Source organism: Barbus barbus, assembly GCF_936440315.1.
Source record: "Barbus barbus genome assembly, chromosome: 8".
NCBI lineage: Eukaryota > Metazoa > Chordata > Actinopteri > Cypriniformes > Cyprinidae > Barbus > Barbus barbus.
Window position 1 is genome coordinate 4,301,554 of NC_136736.1, and position 25,291 is coordinate 4,326,844.

At 36.8% G+C, this 25,291-nt stretch overlaps 2 protein-coding genes across 4 annotated transcripts in view; one reads left to right on the forward strand and one right to left on the reverse strand.

Annotated features, from left to right (window-relative positions):
- Positions 1 to 3,309, forward strand: part of LOC306874393 (uncharacterized protein) — a 16,702-nt gene extending 13,393 nt beyond the window's left edge. Inside the window, exons 46-51 of one of the 3 annotated variants that reach the window (XM_079424406.1) lie at positions 68 to 130; positions 701 to 841; positions 1,519 to 1,701; positions 1,782 to 1,850; positions 2,760 to 2,840; positions 2,923 to 3,309. In XM_079424406.1, coding sequence (XP_079280532.1) covers positions 68 to 130; positions 701 to 841; positions 1,519 to 1,701; positions 1,782 to 1,850; positions 2,760 to 2,840; positions 2,923 to 2,972 — 587 coding nt within the window. In that variant the 3' untranslated portion in view covers positions 2,973 to 3,309. Of the gene's footprint in view, positions 1 to 67; positions 188 to 700; positions 842 to 1,080; positions 1,173 to 1,518; positions 1,702 to 1,781; positions 1,851 to 2,759; positions 2,841 to 2,922 lie in introns of all 3 variants that reach the window. The other 2 variants (XR_013784618.1, XR_013784619.1) reach the window with 2 other exon arrangements.
- LOC306874395 (STE20-like serine/threonine-protein kinase) lies at positions 3,275 to 23,433 on the reverse strand. Its single transcript, XM_079424411.1, has 18 exons — positions 22,649 to 23,433; positions 21,153 to 21,317; positions 17,355 to 17,403; positions 15,967 to 16,116; positions 15,463 to 15,535; positions 15,181 to 15,375; positions 13,769 to 13,850; positions 12,780 to 12,911; positions 11,883 to 12,575; positions 11,046 to 11,176; positions 10,237 to 10,360; positions 9,551 to 9,730; positions 8,335 to 8,464; positions 7,665 to 7,789; positions 7,388 to 7,579; positions 6,241 to 6,366; positions 6,038 to 6,151; positions 3,275 to 4,783 (listed from the first exon to the last, which is right to left on the reverse strand). The coding sequence occupies exons 1-18, from the start codon at positions 22,796 to 22,798 to the stop codon at positions 4,637 to 4,639; spliced, it is 2,958 nt and encodes a 985-aa protein (XP_079280537.1). The 5' UTR covers positions 22,799 to 23,433; the 3' UTR covers positions 3,275 to 4,636.
- Positions 23,434 to 25,291: the final 1,858 nt, after the last annotated feature.

Below are 25,291 nucleotides of genomic sequence, written 5' to 3' on the forward strand. Positions count from 1 at the left end.
ATAACTTTCAACTGATGTGCTTTATGAAACATTTTGGTGCATCCACACATTCTTTGGTAATATATAGGAGATGAGGTGAGGCAGTACCTGATTGGTCCTCCAGGGCCCCCAGGACCCCCAGGTGTACCAGGTGGATATGGCTTTAACACTCAGGAAGTTGCTGGACGAGTGCTATATCTGATGAACAGTAGGACCTGGGTCATATGGTCTAGATACAATTCCTTTAACATACAACTGTTTGGGGTCGATATGATTTTTTAATGTTTTTGAATGAAGCCTTTTATGCTCACCAAGACTGTATTTATTTGATCTGAAAATACAGTAAAAACAGTAATATTGTGAAATATTGTCACAATTTAAAATAACTGTTTTGTATTTAAATATATGTAATTTATTCCTGTGATGCAAAGCTGAATTTTCAGCATCATTACTCCAGTCTTCAGTGTCACATGATCCCTCAGAAATCATTCTAATATACTGATTAACTACTCAAGAAACAGTGGTCTATATGAAACTGTTAAGATTTAAAATTTATTTAAAGTTTGTTAATAGCAAGACTGAAATGTGGGGGACCAAATGTAATTAAGAACTGACCATTGCAAAAAAACACATCTGTTAATCACTGATGTTATAGGTTAATTTTATATAGGAACAGCTTATATTAAAAATGATTTGAGATCCCTTTTGTATGTTGTTTAAGATGCTGGTTTCAGAGGTCAGCCAGGACCTCCCGGTCCTCCAGGACCTCAAGGACCACCAGGAAGTGCCGGAGGACTAGTGTCTTACGCCATTAATGAAAACCAACAGCAAATCCGTGCAAAGCCTCAGGAGTATATCAAAAGTAAGAAGAGTGTTTTGCTAACTGTATTTCAGCTTAAGTCTCGCTCATTGGGGATTTGTTTATCGGATGAGATGAATTGAGCTGAATAATTACATTAGTCTTCTATAGAGCTGCTTTAGAGCTGTATCAGATTCATTTCATAATTGATGTATTTTTTGCAACATCGACACTGTTACTGAACTGAAGTGAATCAATAATGAACAGACTTCCCTGGATAACGACACCATTGTTTCCTGCAGAGCTGCTTATCGCTGAATTCAACTTGTTTTGTAACTACATAGTTATTGAATTGAACAGAATAAACAGTGACTTGAGCTGAATAATGACACTAGTATTATTACTTTTTAGAGCTGCTTAAAAAGCGTAATTTGAATTAGTCTCATTTTAGATGATGTTTGATTCTGTTATTTTCCTGTTTGATACTGTGAAGCTGCTTTGAAAAGATCTGTATTGTATAAAGTGCTGTATTAATAAATGTGACTTGACTTTTGCAGGGCATCCAAGCTCTGATGAGAATTTGGATTACGCAGCCATCGCTAAACAAGTTTCAGATTACATTAAGTGTAAATTATGCTACATGTGACAGTCATTTAAATGGCCTTGAAAAGAACAAGATATGGGCAGAAACAGATGTAGGAATTCTTGGTTGAGTCTTGTATGTTTGCATTTTTCCACAGCTCATGACCTGTTACAAGGCCAGGATGGTTTGACAGGGATTTCAGGTCCAGCAGGACCCCGTGGAGAACCTGGACGCCCTGGAATCCCTGGAGCCCGTGGACTCCCTGGAGCCCGTGGACCTCCAGGAGTCAGTCTAGAATTGTCTTCCTCCAATATGACAGCGATCATGGAGTACATCAGAGGCAATATAATAAATAAATAAATACATCTTACATATATTTTCATATATATCTTACTTAATTACAATTGATTGTTTCTACAGAGAACCATATGATTGGACCACCAGGTATACCAGGGCAGAAAGGGGAGTCGGGACCACCAGGACAGAAAGGTACATATCACATGCTTTGCTGACCCTGACATGAACATGGGGGTGGTGATGGCGCAGTGGATAAGACACATGCCTTTGGTGTGAGAGACCCTGGTTCGAATCCACTGTGAGACACCAATGTGTCCCTGAGCAAGACACTTAACCCCTAGTTGCTCCAGAGGCGTGCGACCTCTGACATATATAGCAATTGTAAGTCGCTTCGGATAAAAGCGTCAGCTAAATGAATAAATGTAAATGTAAATGTAAACATCCTATGGGCAAGTAAACCTAGTTACCTTTAGAATCTGTGTGAAGATACTAGGAAGTGACATGACTTAACGGTCCTGTTTACAAAGAGACAAATCCATACTACATACAAATCCATTTTTAAAAATCTGTTTATGAATTACTGACATAGTTTTTATGTTTAATTAAACTGAAGTTTTGAGTTTTATTTGAATTTATATGAAGTTTTATTTTCAGATAATAAACATTTCATATCTTTAACAAAAAACATGAGCTTCTCATTTCTCCTTTTAAAGCTTTCAGACAATTTTTAAATATAGAAAATTTCACTTTTTTTTTTTTTTTTTGGGAAAAACCGTGTAAACAGGGTCAAATATGATACATTAGTCTTTTGAGGAAAGTTTATTTTTAATCTGTCAATCATCATTGCATTATGTTTTGATCCCTCAAAATAAAAGCTACAGAGCTTTGACAAATAAGCATTTAAAATAATAGATACATAACAGAGATATAGAGTGACAACTGATAGTAGTCAGCTATAAAGATCTCACTTATTTACATTACAAGCTATCTGAATTTCATCATACTTTTTGTCCGTATAAACATCAGCAACAGCATAACTGTTCAAATCTCATCTACCTTGTTTCATGTTTCGACTTGTAATTTTACTTTTCTACAATCCAGGTGACAGAGGATTCTCAGGTCCAGTAGGTCAGCCAGGCTTCCCAGGCAACCCAGGAATGAGAGGACAAAAGGGAGACAAGGGTTTGTATCAGTTTACAAAATACATGAATACAATAAAAAAAAAATTCATGATAATGTCATAACAAATCTTGTTTCCCTACAGGTGAGGCTTCATATTTCACTCGCAGGAGGAGGAGGAACACAGTCATTTAGCTAGTGTGCCTTAAGCAGCTAATGCTTTAACATGTACATATTTGATCTTTTCTATTCTTTTTTTCTTACTTTAGATCCATTTATTACAAAAAGCTAAATATATTAACATCGAATTAACAAGCATTACATGATCAAATTCACCTTTATGATGCAGAAATGAAGAAAAACTATTTTTCCTGACTGGTTTTTCTCGCATGAATGCAGAAAGTGATTTAACATATAATCTGGGGATGTGCTTTATATTCTGCTTTCTCTCATTTGTGCTGTTAAAATGCTTTCATTAGACTCAAAAGTGGCTTGACTTTTAAACTGAGAATAAAGATTGATTTTGTTTTGTAAAGTCGTGACTTACAGTAATGCTCATAAACAGGGAATCTTGAATAGAGAAACCCAGATGACTGAACTATTCACCACAAAAGTTTTAATTACAGCAGCTTCCTATAATCACAATGATTTGATCTTTGACACAAACACAGTACATACAACTGCTAAGCTGCTAACTTCACCTCACAAGATGAAAATGCTTAAAAAAAAAAATCAAGACAAAGTCAAAATGCAAACAGGCATCATGAATGAACTGAGTGAGCGACTACCTGCAGGGATTCATTTATCAGAAGGTGCACAGCACACTCTGTACAGTCAAATACATGCAGCAATGCTCTCAGGTGATCAGAATGACAAGAACTTTGTGTTTTGACATTTCGGTCCTTTTTCACAGATTTTAAATGTTGTTTTGTTCAGTTTTTACAGACTACGGCACAAATGTAAATGCAGTAAACATTTCAAACTGTACGTTGAGGGTTGAGATGAAAAATTTGCTACAATATACAAGAATAAAAGAACACCTGACTGATTAAAGTACATCGGTTTACAGAAAAAATCATCCTCTACAATATGGACAATATGCAGAGCTTTCTTGCTTTGAAGTTCACAGAAATAATTGAAAGTTGAGATGATTCAATTCAGCTACATGTTCACACTGCATAGCAGTGCAAGCACAAATGCACTTTAAACCACAGTGATGTCAGGATATTTGCATACAGTATGGCTGACATGCTAAAACACCTTAAAGAAATGAATATGGCTGCTACTATAAATCCTATAGATCCATATTATGATAAACAAAACTCAAAGTTGTGAGATAACAGTCAGTCAAATATATTTAAATGATGTCCTCAATGAAAAAGGTAAATAATGTGCCTTTAAACTTCATTAGAATTGTCATCAAATGTAAGAATATTTTATTACCATTTAGATTTTTGATTCTGATTGATTTAGAGAGTTGCATCATTTGCTTAGTTTAGTGCAAGCAAATTAGCCTGAAGCTGAACAGTCATTTCATGTACGCAGTTTTAATCCTAAAAAAAATACCACAATAAATCACATCGATAAGACACTGAGACCACTGATTTGAAAAAAAGAGAAATTTAGTGGCATATAGAATCACATTATCTTTCATAAACCATTGCTGAAATGTTTAGGGAAACCACACTGAAAATCCACTTTTAAAGCTTAAATTAAAAAACAAAAAGCACAAACTTCACTGTATATTACTGGAACAATGAAGTCCAATGAAGAACATCAGCGATCAGAGGGAACAAGGCAGCCGAGGTTCAGTCACAATGCAGTTTAGCATCTCTGTGCTTTTAGTGTGAATGTGTGCGTTAAAACCCAGTGGAGTGGACACTCGGGACGGGGTAGAACTTTGAGATCCGGCTCTGGGTGGAGGGGTTAAGGCATGCAAACTCCCCGCTCATTTTGAAGAACATTTCCTGTTCCTGTAGCTTACGGGCGAACTCGTCCTCAAGGGCCTGCATGCAGAGGTTTCATGTTCTAATTAAACCTTTTTAACATGATTGAAATGTTGAATAGTAAAGGTGCACTCAGTTATGTTTTGTTGGACTTATGGTCAAAGCACACCGAGTCTGAAATTTTGGCATGTTAAAAAATAAATACGACCTCACTTTGTGTCAATCACGTTTACACATTGCCTCTTTTGTCCGTCATAAAAAAAAATTAGAATCAGGTTAAATTTTCAGAGTTTTCGCATCCGTAGCAAGCATTTTGATAGGAAAGGATGACGAATACGAAAAGCTCTTATCGCATTATATACTGCGATCTCAAAACTCTGGCCATTTGATAATACCTAGAATATCAAAATCAACCGCGGGCGGGAGATCGTTTTTCTATTTAGCGCCCAAACTCTGGAACAATCTACCTAACACTGTTCGGGTTTAAATCTAGATTAAAGACCCATCTCTTTAACCTGGTTTACACATAATACTCTATCGCATTTCTATAATTCAAATCCGTTAAAGGATTGTTAGGCTGCATTAATTAGATCAACCGGGAACACTTCCCAAAACACCCGATGTATTTGTTACATTGTTAGAAGAATGGCATCTACGCTAATATTAGTCTGTTTCTTTCTTATTCCGAGGTCACCGTAGCCACCCAGATCCAGACTGTATCCAGATCATATGGTGGATCAGCACCTAGAGATGACCTCTACAGCCAAGACACCTAGATGAGCCCCAGAGACTGATCCCCAGTGAAGACCCCGTCTCCAAGACGGCCATCGGGACAAGACCACAGGAACCAGATGAGTCCTTTGCACAATCTGACTCTGCTTTAGCCTAGATTTAAACTACTGATTTTGTCTGGCCAGAGGAAAATGACACTATTTCCCCGTCTAAATACTGTAAAGCTGATATAAAGCCACCCAAGCTTTAGATCAAGCTGATGTAAAGCTGCTTTGTCACAATTTGCATTGCTAAAAGCGCTATACAAATAATATTGACTTGACTTGATGAAAAAAAACAAACAAAAAGAAAACAACGCATACGAAAATTTCAGACTTGGTGTGCAAGGACCTTCATACTGACACTTAGTGGTATGGATGAAGCATTACATAAAATCTTTTCATAGTCCATCATTATAGATCCATTCTGTGTGAGAAAGTCTTGTAAATAGGGTGTTTACAAAGACAACAACATTTATAATAATTCAACCATTCAGAACTGTGACTAAGGTTCAACACTAGTGTTAATAACAGTAAGTGGTACCTTCTTGCGGGGTCTGAGTTTCTCTCTCCAGTCCTTGAGCTCTGCGCTGTGCTCCTCATCCAGCTCCTTCAGCTTCTGAGTCTCATGCTCAATCAACAGATGGCACTTCTCGTTCTAAAACACACAGAGGACACTATTACTTTTATGACAAAGTGACCTTTTTCTAAAAACAAATGTACTGTGTCTCTCCTACGAGTGTGTACCTGCAGCTGCTGTAGTTCTCTGACGTTGGCATCACACTGCGTTTGCAGGTCTCTCATCTGAGTCTCATGTTTCTGTTGTTGATGGTGACGCTCGTTTTTTTGTCTCTTCTCCTCCTGTGCTGCAAACTGTTCATGGCCACACAAATATACAATGTTTACTACACAAACATATCAACTACAAGAAGAAAATATTCTGTGCAATAAGTTTAAATATTTAGGGGTGCACTATATATAATATTATAATAAATATAATATTATGGACCAATATTAGATATTTCAATTGGTAATATTGGATATATAATAGTGATATCAGCTCATATTGACTAATATATACATTCAATATCTACGGATACCAATTAATTAAAATCTCTAACTGCATCCGATAACATATGGCACAGTTATATTCTGCCAATATTACAAATTTTAATTAATCGGTACCCATTGACTGCATATATATCAGCCGATATTGGGTATTTAATTGAGCATGTTTATTTCCCTTAAAGCATAAATTCAACTGGCCTAATTATTATTGGCAAAAACAGTGCAGAAACAACAATTAACTTTTCATGTTCATGAATGGTAGAGCTAATTATAGAATTATAAAATCTGGCCAAAATATAAATAATACATAATCCAAAATAACAGCTCCTCTAATGAAAAAGCCCATCAAAATCCACTGCCATGTTTGTTTAAAACTGTTTTGGATAGTTTTCGCTTATAAATGGTGCTTGATCTGTGCATATTTCTCTCCTGATTCAGACAAGGTGACTTTTTAACTGGAGGAAGCAATATTATTGATAAAGTACTTTATTTTAGCTAAGGCTTGAATTAAAAAAAGTCATAATGAAGGATGCGTTTCTTATAAACATACAGCTTTTCGCTTCGCAAGACTTTAATTGATGGACTGGAGTTGTGTGGGTTACTTGTGGATTACTGTGGTGTTTTTATCAGCTGTTTGGACTCATTCTGACGGCACCTATTCACTGCAGAGCAAGTGATGCTAAATTTCTCTAAATCTGTTCCGATAAAGAAACAAACTCATCTACATCTCGGATGGCCTGAGGGTAAGTACATTTTCAGCGCATTTTAATTTTTGGGGGGAACTATTCCTTTAATCCTTCAGTCTGAACCCGATATGACCTCTGACCTGTTTGACCTTCTCACGTTCCAGTTCTGGCGTGACCCCTGTGGTCGTGATGCGCAGACTCTTTTTGAACATGGCCATGCGGGTCTTTGCATCACTGCGCTGGATCTTAGGCAGTCTGGTCCTCTCCTGCGTCTGTTTGTTCTTCATCTCCTCTACCAGACGCTGGTTATACCTATGCATCTGCTCCATTTCCTATACAGAAACACATTTAGAGTGAAAACAAACTCATGCCAATAGCTGCCAGAAGAGCATATATAAGACTGGTCTGGGAAATAACCTTCTCGTGTCTTTTAAGCAGCTGGTGTCGCTGCATGAAGTACTGGTCTTTCAACTGCTGTTTGTGTAACTGGTGTTTTTCCTGTAGGTGGCGCTCTTCCAGCTCCCACATAGCGGCTTCTCGGGCTGCAAGAATCAGAAAGAACCGATTTTAGGCATCAAAACATAACATACAATATGAAAAATGGATATTCCTTTAAACAGTAGTTTATATTTTCTAACACCCAGGAAAATATATTTGAATAAATATAAAAGGCTGATGCCCAAAATGCATCAAAGTCAACAAAAAACTGGTTTAGCCAATGTTTGCATAGAGAGGTGTATAAAACCTGAACAAACAAATGCTATTTTAGTTCTATATATCACCTTCTGGACATCAGACAACACAATAGGCTTTGGGCATCTGAGATTTCAAGTAGGAATTACATTCAACTTTGTTTGAAATGCAGTAGGAGCCTCTAAAAACTGAGGCGGCCAGATGCAATGGTAATGCATTTAACAGCAGGATCAGATCAGACCACTAAAAGCCACATGACAAGCATTAGAGAACTGTAATGCTACTGCTCACCACACAAACAACCTAGTTTGTGAATAGTCTTAACTGCTAACACTGCAGAAGCTGTAAATGAAGAGTTGGGAAGAATGGGAAGGAGACTTGTGCTAATATTGACCTCTCAGGAGCTGCTGCTTTTTGTTGAGACAGTCTCTCTCAATAGTGGCCAGCTCGTGTTTGTGCTGCTGAATGATCTTCTTCAGAGCGCTGTCCAGATCCTGCTGCTGCTTCTGAAGAAACTCCTGCTCCTATAAACACACACGCATACATAACTTAAAAATCAGGAAGAAAACAACAGAAGACATTCATTTTGGAAGGATAGGGTGCGTTTTGGGAAGAAACAGTACTAAAGCAAAACAGAAAAACTTAAGTGAACCATTTTGGTCTCTTGACTTTAACTGTTAATCACTATTCATTACTCTAAACAGGCCTGTATTTAAAATAAAATTGCTTTGTCATAAAAAAAAAAAAAAAATCTTGATGAATATGGAGCTCATAAACGAGAAGGAAAAATAAATTACAGGCCCAAACTGAGAAAAAAAATAGCAATTTGGTGCTAATGTTGGTACTGTTATGTCCAAAAATGACCTTAAAAGGCCTGAAATTTTTAAAAGAATGAAACTGCTTTAACCATATAGACAGTTAGAAAATAACGGAAAGCAGAGTTCATGTTTCAAGGCACACAGTCATCAGACACACTGCTTGCGTCCTGCAGGACTGTTCTGTCACATGAGCAACATCCTGTGGGCTATCGTCAGGTAAGACACACATAACAGATTCATACTTAAACTGTATGAACAAATGCATCTAAATACATCTGAACCAACCAAAACACACAAAACCTCATTGTGCTCGTGTAACATGCACCACATAATCAGAAGTGCCACATTCTTTAAATATACTAGAAATTCTTAGTGTCGTGCAAACAAACACAGCAATCAAGGAAAAACCCAGATCTGAAAGAATGCATTCACTAGACACATTAAAAACGGCCAAAATGTGCCTCATCTAAAAAAACCAAGTAGTGGAAAACCCCAGGAAAGATGTTTTTGGATGTTACCTCCTCACAAGGAGTTTGTATTAGATCCTCCCTAATATGTTTCAGGATGAACGCATATTTGGGTGAGAGCTCTTGCACTCCCCGAAAAATGTCAGAAAGAGAAGATAAAGAAGATTTGGGTGGATTTTACAGGGTGAAGCTCAGGCAATGTGAATTTTATTTAGTTGAGGACACATCAGAAGCAATCTGGGAGATGAGCTCACAAACGTATTCAAATCAACAAGAGTATGTATCTTCTGGAAAGCGGGGAACAACTTCCTAAACTCTTCCATACCTCTTTCTTGCGGTTCTTGAGCGTGCTCTGAAACTTGGAAAGCTCTTTGTCCTGCTCAGCTTTGATGCGTTTGGCCTCTTCTCTGAGGCGCTCGGTGTGCTCCTGCTCCAGACGCTCGATGGTCTGTTTCTGCTGCCGCTCCATATTCTCCACCTCTGTATCATACTGACGCTTCTTACTCTGACAAGACAAGAAAACAGAAATTATAAAGCACATCTACAAGTATTGCCCCTACAGGGCCCATTCAAAATACTGAGACATATAGAAATAAGTAGGTAGAAGACACAGAAGACATGGAGAAATCGGTTCCAGGTAATGTAGCTTAAAATACTGACCTTCCCTTCATAATCAGACACAGATTACACACCCTAAAGGTAACGACACTGCTGAGCATGTGACGTAACTCAGTAAGGTTCTTGCCAGGGTTTCTGGGTTTGGTGTCACCGCTAGTCTCAGGAGTGCAAACAATGTTTATGCTTCTAACTAAGGCTATTAGTGTAATAAACACCTGAAAATCACATCAACAGAATATCTTAACAGGCTTTGGTTTCTTATGTTGCAACAGTGCATGGTTTCAAGGTGCCAGTGATCCCAGTGAATAGTTGTATGATTGTACTTGTCTTGATATGATCCAGTTCCAGCAATAAAACAGTGATTCAGATCTTAATGTCTTTGTTCTTGCTCACCGTGACTTCCTGTTCGAAGCGTTTGTAGATCTGCTCTCTCTGCTGCTGGAGTTTGTTGCTGAGCTGCTGTTGGGCTCTCTGCTCCTCTTTCTGAAGAAGTCTCAGTTCCCTCAGCTCCTGACGCCTGAAACACAAACATTTTACACTGATCTAATAATAAAAAAATAAAGCTTCTTTATTTGCATCTATCATTCCATGAAGTACCACAGAACCTTTCCATTCCATAGAAAGTTCTTTATAAGTGGAATAAGATTCTTTCGATTTTTAAAACGTTAAAATGGTTATTTTTGGGGGGGAAACATTTCCTTTTGGAACCTTTATTTTTAAGAACGCACAGGATTTAAATTACCTTTATATGACATTTTTAGCTTTTTATGCAATCAAATAAATCCACCTACAAATGCTGATTTAAAATTGCTTAAGTATAAAAACAGCAGGTTTTTTTGCACTATCCAGTCTAACAGGATGCTCATCCAGGCAGGAACAGGAAGCTTATTTTCCTTTCAGCACATCTAATGTTGGAATATGAGGCTTTTATCTGCAAACCACACTGACAAACACTGCACAGGAAACTTTTTGTCGCTTTGTAGTTATTCCATCCTGCCACGAAAGACGATTGAACACTTAAGGCCGCTAGTAGTCTGTGTGCATTTACCAAAACAGGTGATGTTGTTACAAGAGCCAGAAGCTTTTACCATAAAATTTCTACCACAACATGAAACAAGCAGAGCTAAAGTCATTACCAATGAATGCAAATATGATGCAAACATGCAAATCATCTCAGAGCATTTAAGCAGCTGATGTCTCACCGGAGGAATCTCATCTCCTCGCTTTTGGTGTCATTGTCTGTGATGATCTTGGACGTGGTTACGCTGACTTCCACACCATCCACAATGAACTTGCGAGTCTTTTTCAGAGTCTTTTTCTGCCTCTTGTTGTACTAGAACACATATTATTTATTTGAACATTTAGAAATAAAAAAATATATATATTCCAGATATTTTTCAGCCTTTTAATGATTATATAACAATATTCATGATACTTTTATATAAGTGGTGCAAATGCGCTTCATTATTTTTTTCTTTAGTAAAACCAAACATAGTTTGGCCAAACAGCCACTGCAGCTTAAAGTTTCATTTTTTTTTTTAAATGTTTAACTTGGAACCCAGTAACAAACAAACAATTGTCATGTCGTTCTTTAGATTTAAAAAAGCTTAAATTTTACAACTTAAACTCAGTTAATAAATAAATAAAGCCAGAAAAAAATATTAAAAAGGGTTTCAAATGTAAAGGCATACTCCCATTACAAAATAAAATTATATAAATTAAACTATTTTGTTTTTATTTTCATAAAATTTTCACAATTTACAATTCACAATATTTTTTTATAAAACATTTAAATAAAAGAAAAATGCCACACTGGGAACATTTGTGGCATTTGACAACTGAGCAAATAATTTAATCAGAGTTTTGAACTGATTCAAATGAACTGTTTGGACTGATAAAAAAAAAAAAAAAACAACAAAAAAAAGAAGAATCATCAAACCAGGTGTAACAACACTAAAATTTAAATCAGAGGCTCCACTGAAAAACTTTTATTCTTGCTAGATCACAAAACTAGTGTAAGGACAGAAGGTGTTTCTCACCTGCTGAGAGACGGTTCCTGGCTCCTTGGATTTGCTAATAAAGCTGGAGATGGATAAGTTCAGGTCTATGCTGCTGTTGTCAGCCGAAGAACTGATCCCAGAGTCTGAATCCTCCTTCTTCACATACCTGGGCTTCACTGGGCTTTGTTTCTCCACAAGTTCAGGTTTCTCCTTTTCCTCAACTCTCTCTTCATCATTCAAAGGAGATGTTGGAATAGGTTCATCAGGCACAGCTTGTTTAATGGGTTCTGTTGGTGTCTCCAATGAAGAAATGTCTGATGCAGACACTTCCTTTATGAGTTCACCATTGCCCACCACCTCCTTTTCCTCTTCCAGTTTCTCTCCATTAGGTTTGGCTCTTTGCTCCTCTGTTTGGACTACTGTATCAGAAGGAGTCTCTGGTTCTATAGGTTTCTCTTCAGCTTTAGGTTCTTGAGATTCCTTTGGAGATACTTCCACAGCTTGTTCCTTAGATTCAGGTTCTGCTACATCCTCAATGTGGTTCTCGCCCACCTTCAGAGGTTCTTCCTTCTTTATTCCAGTTATACCATTATCATCTGGCAGTTTGGGTGTAGCGACCTCCTCGATCTTCTCAGGAACAGACTCCAAGGTGGATGGCGACTGTGGAAGCTTCTCGTCTTCAGAGCTTCCAACGCTAGCGTCAGATGGTGTGCGTTTGTGTCCAGGAAGCAGCTAAAGGGAAAGATCATTTTAAACATGTCAGCACAATACTGAAGTAGGAAAAAAATAAACATGCTGCAATGTAATAAATGCAAAGGGTACATTATACAGGCCAACAGTATGCTGAATATTCATCCAGATTTAGTAGTCCACACTAGATTTAATCTTTCTCTGAAAAGTGTTCTAAATTTGTTAGCGGTTACTATAATCTCTTACCAGGTTTCCTTCATGATCTTCTTCCTCCTCTTCCTCCTTCAGGTCCTCTATCTCCTCTGTGACCTCCGCCTTGGCCTCAGCGATGAGTTCCCGCAGGGGTCGGCTGTCAGTCACACTACTCACAAACGGGTGCTGCACAGATGAAGAAAACTACCTTTACTACAATAAGCATTCAAATTAAACATGCAAATATTAACAAGACCGTAATAATCTGAATTCGATTACTACGTTCCAGATAAATTCTTTGAAGCTAGCATCGTCCAGCACATTTTTACTGTACAACTTTTAATTTCATCTGATATTATTGACAATTTTCAGAAAATAATAAATAACAATAATAATAAACAAACACACACACACACATGTATATATTTATACACATATACTCAAAATCCATATTCGTTTTCCAAACAGGAAATGCCTGAAACTCAAGTGTTCAACAGACAAGAGGAAAACAAGCACAACATCATCAACGTCCCATGAGGATCCTAGTCTCCATTTCTTACCTTTCTTGGCTTTGAGACCTGCTGCAGACAGTCTATAGCTGGTCTGAGAATGTGCAGCTTCTTTGATATGATCACCTTAATTGGAGGAAAACTTGAGTTCTGTATTTTCAACCCCATTCAGCCTCTAACTGCAGCGTTTAGTGCTTCTAAGCGAGCGTGTGTGCATATGCTCCCGTCAGTTCTAAGGCTGGCCTACTTAAAGCCTCGGAAAGAAAATCTCCTTTGCTGACGTCAATTCTTAGGATGAAGGCTGGTGCATGAAGTGCCTGACACAGACATACTTATAAATGAATAGCTGCTGATTCATGTGACAAGAAAGGCCACCTAGAGCAGCAGGTGGACGAGCAGCACACCAGGGTGATGGTAAACAAGGGGCTTTTACGCTGAGAGGCTGCTGCTATTCTGACTCAGGTTAGGTCAAGTTTGTGAGGATGTGGTCTTAGACTATAAGTCTTGAAATACAGGTGAGACATGCCAATTCACCTGAAGTAGTTGTGTTGTGCTCCACCTGTTGTCCACGTTCTTATCCAGCGCATGTTTCAGGAAGTCATTAAACTCAGGAGACCTGTAGAAGGATGCAGAGAGAAGTAATTAAAACTGTGAAATAAACCAAATGGAAGTACGGGTAAAACAAAAAGAAAAATGAAAATAAATGCATAATAAAATAAAAAATGATACTGCATAATCATATTTGTCTACAAAACTAATTTCAGGCATTTAAGCATTTAATTTTCGAGATCATGAGAAATTATGATCCAATTATGATACGTTTCCAATAGTGACTTTCATTGATCGTGTATATACACATGCACATTTACACACATGCACATAAACACAATTTTTTAATTAATATTAAATAATACACAGATGCACAATTTTTAAATTAACTTATTTACTGTATATTTAATTGCGGAGGCTCACTTGCCCTATTTCTACATTTATATTATCGTTGCTGTCATTAATAGCCTAGTTAATCCCTGAAAACACTAATATTTAATATACATTTAAATGAGGTAAAATACAATGAAACAAGAAATTTTTTTAGAAAAATGTACGAAAATGTAAGACGAAAAAATTATAAAAACAACAATTTACTTATACTAAAATTACTATTATTTTTATTATTATTTTCAAATTACAAAAACCTTTTGTAAAATATCATTTTGAAGCCTGTTAGCTCAGTAAAATAAAAAATGTGGTAACATTTAATTAAAGCCTTTATGCATAATTTCAATCAAAATTAAACTGCATTATAAAATATTCTGTTTGTTTGTGTGCATTACAAGGCATAATGTGTGCATGCATTGTGTGCATTACTTGAACTAGTTCAAGTTCATTTATTTATCAAGCACACTTAAAAACAGCCACAAGACTGACCAAAGTGCTGTACATTAAAATCAAACCATAAACACATAAAACAGAGATAATACAAAATGAAAAAGGAATGACAAATAGACATTCTTAAAACAGAGTAATAATCCAGACCATAATACAGTGTAATAAGAAAGGGATATTTTTTCCTGTAGCTCAAATAGTAGAGCATGGCGCTAGCAATGCCAAGGTCATGGGTTCGATTCCCAGGGAAAGCAAGAGCTGGTAAAATGTAGAAACTGTAACTTGAATGCAATGTAAGTCGCTTTGGACAAAAGCGTCTGCTAAATGCATAAAATGTAAAATGTAAAAATTTAAATATTAGTATGCCAGATCAAACAATGTGTTTTTAAAAGACTACATCTATGATGCATATTATCTAAAGAATTTCAGTAAAGTGTCACCAACATTTTTTATTTATATTTATTTATTTATAGATTTATTTTATACATATTTATAAAATACAAACGCAAAAAAACAGTAGTCTGTGTCCTACTATTCACACAAATCACTTGGTTTTGTACCATTTTGAAGGCCGCTGGAGAGTAGGCGGGTCAGCTTTGGCGATCTTGAGCAGAACTCTCATTGGGTTCATCTCATGGTTGGGCGGTTCGATCTGGGCCAGCTCGATCAGAGTGATTCCTAGAGACCAAATATCAGCCTTATAGTCATACGGCCTGTCCTTAGACGTTTCACACATCACGACCTCTGGAGCCATCCTGGATAAAAGACAGCGATATCAGTGTGTCAGCAACGTCAATGTGTGTAATTACAAGTAGCTTCATTTTAATGAAACTCTAACTTGCCAGTAAGGGGTTCCAATGAAGGAGTCTCTTCGCTGGATGGTCTTTGTGTTCTTGGCAGACACTCCAAAGTCCGCTGAAAAACACGGAAAATGTTCTTTTTGGGAAACGTTCTGCCTGAAAAGAGTGCTTGTGCCATCTTTATATAAAATAAACAATGTTTGTCTTGATATTGTGTTGTCTAATCCAATGACATTCAGTAGTTTCACAAACCAGCATCACACAGAATAATTTACATCTGGTGACTGACGTAAAGTTTATTTTAGCTGCGGTTTAATCTGACATGTACATGACCCTCCTCAGTTCCTCTCTGTATCTCTCCACTGTGTTATTACATAACTGTGAAACTGCTCATCATCTGAAATCTTTGCACTAGGTTTTATGTAGCTGAAGAGCAACAAAAACTAAAAACACTTCACTGTGAATCTGATAATAAACTTCCTGAGCTGATTAACTAGCTGCACATGCACAGAATCTGTAGCATCCGCTCCCTACAACCCCACTCACCCAGTTTGACATCTCCGTCGAGGGAGAGCAGGATGTTTCCAGCCTTCAAGTCTCTGTGGATCACCTTGTTGTCATGCAGATACTGCAGAGCATCCAGAGTCTGCTTACAAACCACCCTGATCTGCGGCTCCGTCAGAGGCCTTTCCAGCTCTACACACACACACACACACACACACACACAAACGTATGAATGAAGAGGGAAATGCTTACATACACAAATACACTTATACGAAGATTTAAGATAATTTGCATATACTATTACAATCATATTTTCTGTTTCCTAACATTCAGTTTTGAGTTCTGTAAAATTAGTTGATTCCTAAAGGGATAGTTAGGAAATTCTGTCATTAATTACTCACCCTCATGTCGTTCCAAACCCATAAGACCTTCGTTCATCTTCAGAACACAAATTAAGATATTTTTGATGAAATCTGAGAGCTCTCTGACCCTCCCATAGACAGCAAGGGTCCTTACGCGATCAACGCACAGAAACGTAGCAAGGAGATCAGTAAAATAGTCCATGTGACATCCGTGGTTCAACCGTAATTTTACAAAGCTACGAGACTTTGTCTACTTTTTGTGCGCAAAGAAAACTATAACAATTTATTCAGCAATTCTTCTCCCAGAGTTACCGTCAGTTTACGTTCAGTAGACAGCACGCACATGCTGAACGTAAATAACACTGATTACGTTAATAACGTTCTGGGGTACGCTCCAAAATGGTGGAAGACGGTAACTTGGGGAGAAGAATCGTTGAATAATTTATGCTATTATTGTGTTCTCTGCGCACAAAAAGTTTCTCGTAGCATCGTAAAATTACAGTTGAACCACTGATGTCAGATTATTTTACCGTTGTCCTTGCTACGTTTCTGTGCGTTTACCGTGGTAATATCCCTGCTGTCTTATGGGAGGCTCAGAGAGCTCTCGGAATTCATCAAAAATATCACAATTTGTGTTCTGAAGATGAACGGGTTTGGAACGACATGATGGTGAGTAATTAATGACAGAATTTTCATTTTAGGGTGAACTATCCCTTTAAATTTCTCACATAAGTTGGTTCTTGCAATGAATCATTCCAAAACTCAGGAGTTAACAGCTTGAATCAGAATGATGAATACTTGACTCACTGAACCAGTCCAAGCAGTTACTGAATCGACATTTGACTCACTAACTGAACTGAAAGCTAATTTCAGTCAAAATCTGACCTTCATTCTACAAAACTTTGCTTTAACAGGTCAAGCAACCAGTGTGAATAATCAATGTGCAGTTAAAGTTCAACTTCGCCTTTAAGAGTTAAATGAGTTTTTGACTAATGACAAGGAACTGGTTGTTATACGTGACCTTTTTCTGATGCAGTCTTGCATGTTAAATGCTTTGTGTGAACTCACCGAGCATGACGGCATCGATGGCTCCGCCGGCGCAGAACTCTAGCAGGATCTACAGACAGAAACATATAGAACACAAAACTGGGTCTTTCCTAAAACACAATCACACTGTTTTACAAAAGCATGGCTGCTTACATTACATTGCACAAAACAGATTGACTGAGATTAGCATACTGTCTTTATTTCCCAACATTCACCTGGGCACAACAGCAGCATTGTGTTTAGTAGACAAATCTGTTTATCCTATTGTCATGAATGTATGAGCACGAGGAAGGACGAAAGCTTTCTGCACATTAGAGCAGCGCCAGAATTGAGCCCTTTCTGTCCTAATAGGATTAGAACAGGAGAGTTTCCGTGAACAGCAGGCGGATGGAGGGGTCACGGCTGGGGTCATCTGAAGAGGATGGGCAGGTACTGGTAAAAACTGCTCAAAAAGTCACTACTAAACAACGACAGTGTTTCCTGCATCGCAAGTCAGGAGTGGCAACACAAATACTATACATTATATTTTAGGCGAGTTGTGAGCTTTAGAGAAAAGCAGGTAAAATACAACACAGTTCAATAGGTTGGAGTCAAGATTTTTGTTTTAATTTTTTTAAAGAAATTATGTAAAAGTTTCTATTTCAAATAAGTGTCGTTCTAACTGAACTTCCTATTAATAAAAAAACACTAAAATGCTAAAAAAAATTTTTGCAATATGACATTCAGAATTAAAAATAGTTATTTTAAATTGCTATATTTCACATTGATGATATTGATATTTTTATATATATATATATATTTTCATATATGATGATATTTTAATATATTTTCATATATGATGATATTTTCAAAACATAAAAATACAGTCATGTACTGCATATAGCACTAGAAAATAAATAAATAAATTGAACTAGCATTCAAAAGTTTGGGGTCAGTATTTTTCCATTTATTTATTTGTGAAATAATTATTTTATATTTCACCAACAATACATTCAATTGGTAAAAAAAATGCTATAAAAAGATAACGCTATATGCTTTATAACGCTATAAAAGACTTCAAATGCTGCTCTTTTAACCTAAAAGCATCACGGTTTTCACAAAAGTAAAGTGGTCTTCTACATTAATAATAACAATAAGGAATGTTTTAATCAAATCAGCATATTCGAATGATTTCTGAAGGATCATGTGACATTGAAGATTTGAGTATGATGCTGAAAATTCAGCTTTGCATCACAGGAATAAATAATATTTTAAAATACATTCAAATAGAAAAAAGCTATTTTATATTGTAATAATATTCCATAACACGCAGAACCAAAAAAAAGTAATATACTGACAAATTATCAACAAAGCTTTTACAAATTGTGTTGTCCTCACTGACTCAGTGCAGTTCTTTTCTGAGTCATCGAATTGAATCAGTCTAAAAATGTACTACTACACTAAATAACCATGGATTACTTGCTTGCTGCTGACTATTAAGTTATGATGTATGATATGAAACTAAAAAATGAGCTCAAATTTTTCAATAAAAGTGCAAATGGCTTCAGCTAAGAAACACATGAAGCTTTAAAACAGTGTTAATGTCACACTACTGAGCTCTGCATCAGAACAGTCAGCGTTATTCATTCTCTTGAGCGCTGTGTCACTGTGGGTGAGATGTTGGTTTAGACTGACGGCAATGAGAACACAATACCTCACACAGTCTCAGAACTACAATAGCCATTCTCAATGCACAAGAAGAGGCTTCTCGAAGTAGTTTTCTGATCCCACTTTCTGGAAAACAGAATGCACTATTAAGCCTCAAATATACCACAAAGAGAGGCCATAATTTGTATGTGGACACTTCACAATTTCTAAATGCCATTGCAGACAGCAAAATATCAAACCAAGTGGCATCTGAAATTGATGTTATCTAATATATAACCAAATTTAGAGGGAACTACTTCACACGGAATACTGATCAGATTTATTAATACCGATGTGTTATTTATTCTGTTTAAGCTATAAATGGCTGATGAATTATCCAGTTTAACCATTCCTTGAATCTCAGCTAAATCAAAGCCCTCCTATATCTTCATACGGAAATGGGTGAGGTTAATATCAGTCCATTTTCTTGTGCACGGCAGGATCAGATTAAATATGCACACATTGTTCAGTGCACAATGAGGCAGATGAAGAAAACAGGCACTGACTGAGAGGAGAGGTAAACTAACAATTGAGTACTCATGCCTGTGCTCACTGTGAGAAAATGCTTTGACTTTGATTCTGGTAAATCTCGATAACATTGGAAGACCATGTCCAGGTCATATTCACTTTCAAATCAAACTAAATAACAAACCATAATTTACTTGAAATGGAGCTTAATTTGAAGGCCCTTAAAATGCCTGGCAGTATGACACTGACATTTATGCACTAGAAACATAATTGTAATTGTATATTATAGGGCTGCAAAATGATTAACCACATTCAAAATAAAAGTTGATGTTTACATACTATATGCGAGACCGATCTCAGATTCAGCGTCTATTTATAGTGTAGGGGCGGGCGCTTCCGATTCTAGAGAGCATTTTATTGGTCAGAAACTTTGATGAGAAGCTGAAGTGCGGGGTGATGTCATAAAAATTGTTGACCCATTTTGCCGGAAGTGAAAGACTGCAAGTTTTGCATTGTTTTGGAGTAGACTAGCTTATAGGTAAACTTCAGGCTAACAAATTCATACTAAAAAAACTAAACTTCAATTTTGATTCATGGGGATTTTAACTTATGCATTACCGCATGATAATACAGTAAAAATTCTTATTATAGCAATAAGAAAAATCATTGACAATAAATAGGAGCTACCCTCCCCAAAATGAAATAAAATGAATGTTTGGGCTCATAACTGAATTTTAAAATGTTTTTAAATATAAAGAAATTCGAATTCTTTTTTAAACTTGTGATTAGTATAAAAATGAGTGCATGTTCTTCGTATTTGAACCTCCAAGCTTCTAATGACCATACTGAAGTGAAGGCGGACTGAAATGCCACTTCAGCCTAGGGGTGGGCGATATGAGCAAAAAAATTCATATCACTATATTTTCCACTGTCCAGACGATATCGATATTATATCGCGATATGAGGGGAAAAAATTGGAATCACATTTTAGTAGACCTTAGACCTTTTAGTAGGCAAAATATGCATTTTAACCTTATATAACTAGGGGGGAAAAAAACATGATTTCAAAATCTATAAAAATAGAATAGTCTGACTTTAGATGTGTGAAATTATGCTACATAAGACACCTGCGCAAAAGAAAAACAGCAAGTGTACTGAAAGAACATGCAAATTCACTCTCTGGCAGTAGATGGCGCTTATGGCCTCAATTTAGCGCTCCTTTAAATAAAGCTGCTCTGCGGGGAATCTATGCAGTAACGACCGTGGGGAAAAAATCTTTGTCTGTCCATCGAATGAAATCCATGAATATGTAACGGTACCCATGGTATAGGAAAATCCATATCATGGCACAACATAATACCGGTAGTCACGTTAATACCGGTATAGTGCCCACCCCTACTTCAGCCTTGTTGTAAACTTCCACTGCGCAGGAATGAAATGTCTCGAGTCAACAAGCAAGCAAGCAGGATTGTCTCCTATTCCTTTGTCCCATGTCTTTTCTTGTAGAAAACAAGGGTGATGATGATGATCTAGTCACCATGCAATATGAAGCAGTTTAACATTAAACAAAAATAGTTTTTTTTTTTTAAAGTAAGATTTCAAACTATTGATGTGGAAAACACTAAAAATCTGTGTAACAAGGAAACAAACTAAATCCACACTCACCCACAGTTTGCTCTCGTAGTAAAACGCGTCAAGCAGCTTGACAATATTGTGATGATCACATGATGCCAAGATGTCGATCTCCACCACGTAGTCCTCCAGCTCATCTTCACTCTTGGTGTCAATCACCTTTGCAGCAGCAAAAATGCCTGTCTGCTTGTTTTGAGCCTGAATAAAAAGAAAATTATATTTCAATAAAACATTAATTTATACATAGCCCTCTAAAATATTAATCATACAAGTAAACCATTTTTAGGGTGTGCACAACATAACATTCAAAAAAAGCAAGACGCAGGCATTTCAACTTTCCAAAAATCCCAGGAAGATTCCAAAAAAATCCCAGAAACTTTCTAACTTTTTGCAATCCTAAATTCAACGAATATTTTGTTAGTGAGGAGAATGAAAATCTGTATTAATGGTAGTAAACTTGGTTTATTTTTATTAGGTTATTGTTTATTATACACCTTCTGATGTTAAACTTTCTGATGAATCAGACATAAATGTTTGAGGAGTGACATGCATAAATACATGTGTAGACTATGTATGATTCAACACATGATCTCTTTTAATAACTAGCAAAATAAGAAGGAAAAAACTATAAATTAGACTCATGCAGACAGTCAGCGTGACGCAGTCCACCCTTCAACAGAAATCCTATTCAGTGTCATTCACAGTAATGAGTCGTTCTGCTGCGAAGAGCAACGAAGGTCACAGAACAATTCGACCCAATGTACAGCTTTCGCAAATGAGTGGTAATATAAAGTATTTAGAAGCTAACGTGATTCAGTAGTGAAAAATTAACCAGGTCAAAGTCTGCCGTTTATTGCAGGACGATTGTGAATGAAATGTGCAGTGGTTTTTCATTTATATTGCCACTATGTGTGATGCAGTTGCTTCTGATGTATTTGACATGTTATGAAGACATTTAATTTTTAGAATTCAAATTTTGACAATGTAAAACTTAGAATTAAATTAAAATACATCTACAATTTGTATTGCACATTCACATTTTTCATAAAATATAAATTAATACAAATGACAACAGATAGTAATAGTATTGAAAGGGAGTTCAAATTATTAAAAAGTCAAGTGTTTCTAATTTAAGCAAATATTTTGTCTAATTTTTAAGGGTACTAAAATGATTATAGCCACAGTCTAAAAAGAAACAATCTTTTCTTTCACATATTTAGAGACTTAGTTCCAGACTGGACACTACAGGATGAGGTCATGTGAATGACAACCAGGGTTATGTGCTTGATGATGTCATGCAAGAGGTGACATCATAAATCTCTTGGAATTCAGAAACTTTTTGCACTTTCATTAGTTTGTGTACTAGATAGACAGCAGGCTGATATAAATAGAGCAATTCCATTAAAAATGCATCATATATGGTAACCCTATATTCTTTTCATTAACTATTGGCGTCCAAAAATCACATAAAACAGATATAAACTCTTACAGCAAGAGAAGATTAATCAATTTCTTTGTTTTTATTGTACCTTGAACACCTTTCCGAAAGCTCCGTCACCCAGTTCTCCCACAATCTCCCATATTTCCTCCGGATTTGTGTCCCTGTGCACGTGATCATATTGCTTCTTCTTCTTCTCTGCGCCCAGTTTAAAGATTTTTCGGAAATTAAAGAAGGACATAGCCAGATCCCACACGTCTCTTTCTCTGGTCGGCTGACAAAGGGAGATTCCTTTCAATTAATGTCTAAACAGGAGTAAATCAATGCAACTGCTATTGCAATCCAATACCATTCAGTCTCTTGTCTAATCAGGAAATAGTGTTGACATGCTCGTCTTTGCACGTTATAACTGGAGAGCTTGGTGTGTTACACTAGTAGTCATTTAGTGATCAGTACTTCAATGCAATAATGCACAGACAAAGAAAATAATTGATTCTAGCTATTCTTTGCTGAAGTCCAGAAAATCATATTTTCAAAATAAAAATAAATCATTAAAATGCATGAATCTGCTGCGTGCATGAATAAATCCTTTCGAGGTACGTTAAGTCATGAGGTTGTTGTTGTTCCTCGGAGTTTCATGGATCTGATCCGTAAAAACATCTATTTTTTTTCTCTTTCTCTTTAAATAAAATCTGACTAGAGGCTGATAAAAATGTTTGTATCTCCGGTACAATCACAGTCCTCACAGATCGTACATCCTCCAGTCTTGGGTAAACAGCGAAACCGCTCCAAACGCGTGAAAACGCACAATAGTTTTTGTTTGGAGAAACTATGCGCCTCCTGTGCGTGCGCGCGCCCCCTCTAATCTAGCGGATTGATGTCGATGTGCGCGTTCACGAGGCGCGACGATTCTTCGCTGGGGTTCGGTGACGCGCCTGGGCTTTACTGTCGCCTGCCGTCGTGGATGTCAATTCATTTCATCAAGTTGCTGCGTCCCAATTCGCCTACTTACAGGTGCAGCTCAATAAATTAGAATGAAAAGTTCATTTATTTCAGTAATTCAACTCAAATTGTGAAACTCGTGTATTAAATAAATTCAATGCACACAGACTGAAGTAGTTTAAGTCTTTGGTTCTTTTAATTGTGATGATTTAGTCTCACATTTAACAAAAACCCACCAATTCACCCTCTCAACAAATTAGAATACTTCATAAGACCAATACAAAAACATTTTTAGTGAATTGTTGGCCTGCTCAGGTGTAATGGAAGCCCAGGTTGCTTTGATCATCTGCATGGTTGGGTCTGGTGTCTCTCATCTTCCTCTTGACAATAGCCCATAGATTCTATGGGGTTCAGGTCAGGCGAGTTTGCTGGCCAATCAAGCACAGTAACACCATGGTCATTGAACCAGCTTTTGGTACTTTTGGCGGTGTGGGCAGGTGCCAAGTCCAGCTGGAAAATGAAATCAGCATCTCCATAAAGCTTGTCAGCAGATATCTACAATTTCCTGCAACACACACACTCTCTCTCTCTCTCTCACACACACACACACACACACACACTGCTTTAACAACCATGAAGCTTTTATGTTACAGCAACAACAGAGTCTCTTTATGTTAGATGTCTTTGAGTGCTCATTCTGCACTTTCTGTTGTGTTCTAATTCTAGTTCTGTGTACATTAGTGCTAACAAAGCCATCAGGGATCATTCATAAGATGGAGTATGCAGTATGTATAAGATGTGCAGATGTATCATGAGCTTCCAAAAGCTTGTTATCAGGAGAGAAGTAAACAGCATGTTCTTCCTATTTCTATCATTCTTGTGTTTGTCTCCTCAGGGTACTTTTTTTCTCTCCCTAGGTCAGTGTTTGTTGGTCCATGTTTGCTTACATGTCTGCCTAAAGTTTTTTTCCATTCGATCTCAATAAGAACAAACACAAAGCATAAGCAAAGTGAATTGGTCACAAACCAGGTTTTTGATTAATGAAACCTAAGAAGCGGCTTGGAGCTGTTGAGATTCACAGGTTAATTGTTATTTAACTCGTCAATTTTCAAATTTTAATTTTCCTAAAGTTCTCACTTGCAGAGGTCAATACTTGATAAGATTTAGGGGTATTGAATTATGGAATGATTTATCTCATCTAGAAAAAATATTCCTCTTTAATATGTTATCAAATAAGAATAAAAGATCATTTAAATGCTGCTCTGTGACAATTGCTGCGTCCCAATTCGCCTACTTATACTATGCCCTAAAAGTATGTACTATTTTTTGTGAAGAAAAAGTACATACTTTTGAGTATGTAGCAGAATAGTAGGCAAGTTTTGAGACCGACTACTTCATCATAGCTGCTTCTTTAACAGACGCTCTGTCGCTCACTTACGTGCATCATGTAACTGTTTAAACTGCCCTCTGAGTCATCTTGTCACAGTTAACATAATCCACATTTCGTTTACCAATGTATTGGAGAGAAATAAAGAAGCACATCGCGGGTCTTTCATGCCGAGAACTCTGTTCATTTGTTTGCATAATGATGCATTTAAAAGTTAAACACCAAACGTATCATTATAAAAGTTCACAGTGTTGCTGCAGATGAAATATAACGTGGATAACAATAAATAAATATTTTTTTCATCAGGTTAGACTGATTATTTATCACTCAAATCCCTTTCTCTACCTGTCCGTCGGTCGCGTATATCCGCCATGTTTGTAGTTTTCTAATATTTTTTGTGCGTGT

Excerpts from the sequence above, each read along its gene's own strand:
- LOC306874395 (XM_079424411.1), bottom strand. The coding sequence starts at position 22,798 with ATGTCCTTCTTTAATTTCCGAAAAATCTTTAAACTGGGCGCAGAGAAG. Across the intron at positions 11,177-11,882 it reads CAGGAACCGTCTCTCAGCAG|TACAACAAGAGGCAGAAAAA; the intron begins GTGAGAAACACC and ends TATGTGTTCTAG. Across the intron at positions 6,152-6,240 it reads GAGAACTACAGCAGCTGCAG|AACGAGAAGTGCCATCTGTT; the intron begins GTACACACTCGT and ends TGTGTGTTTTAG.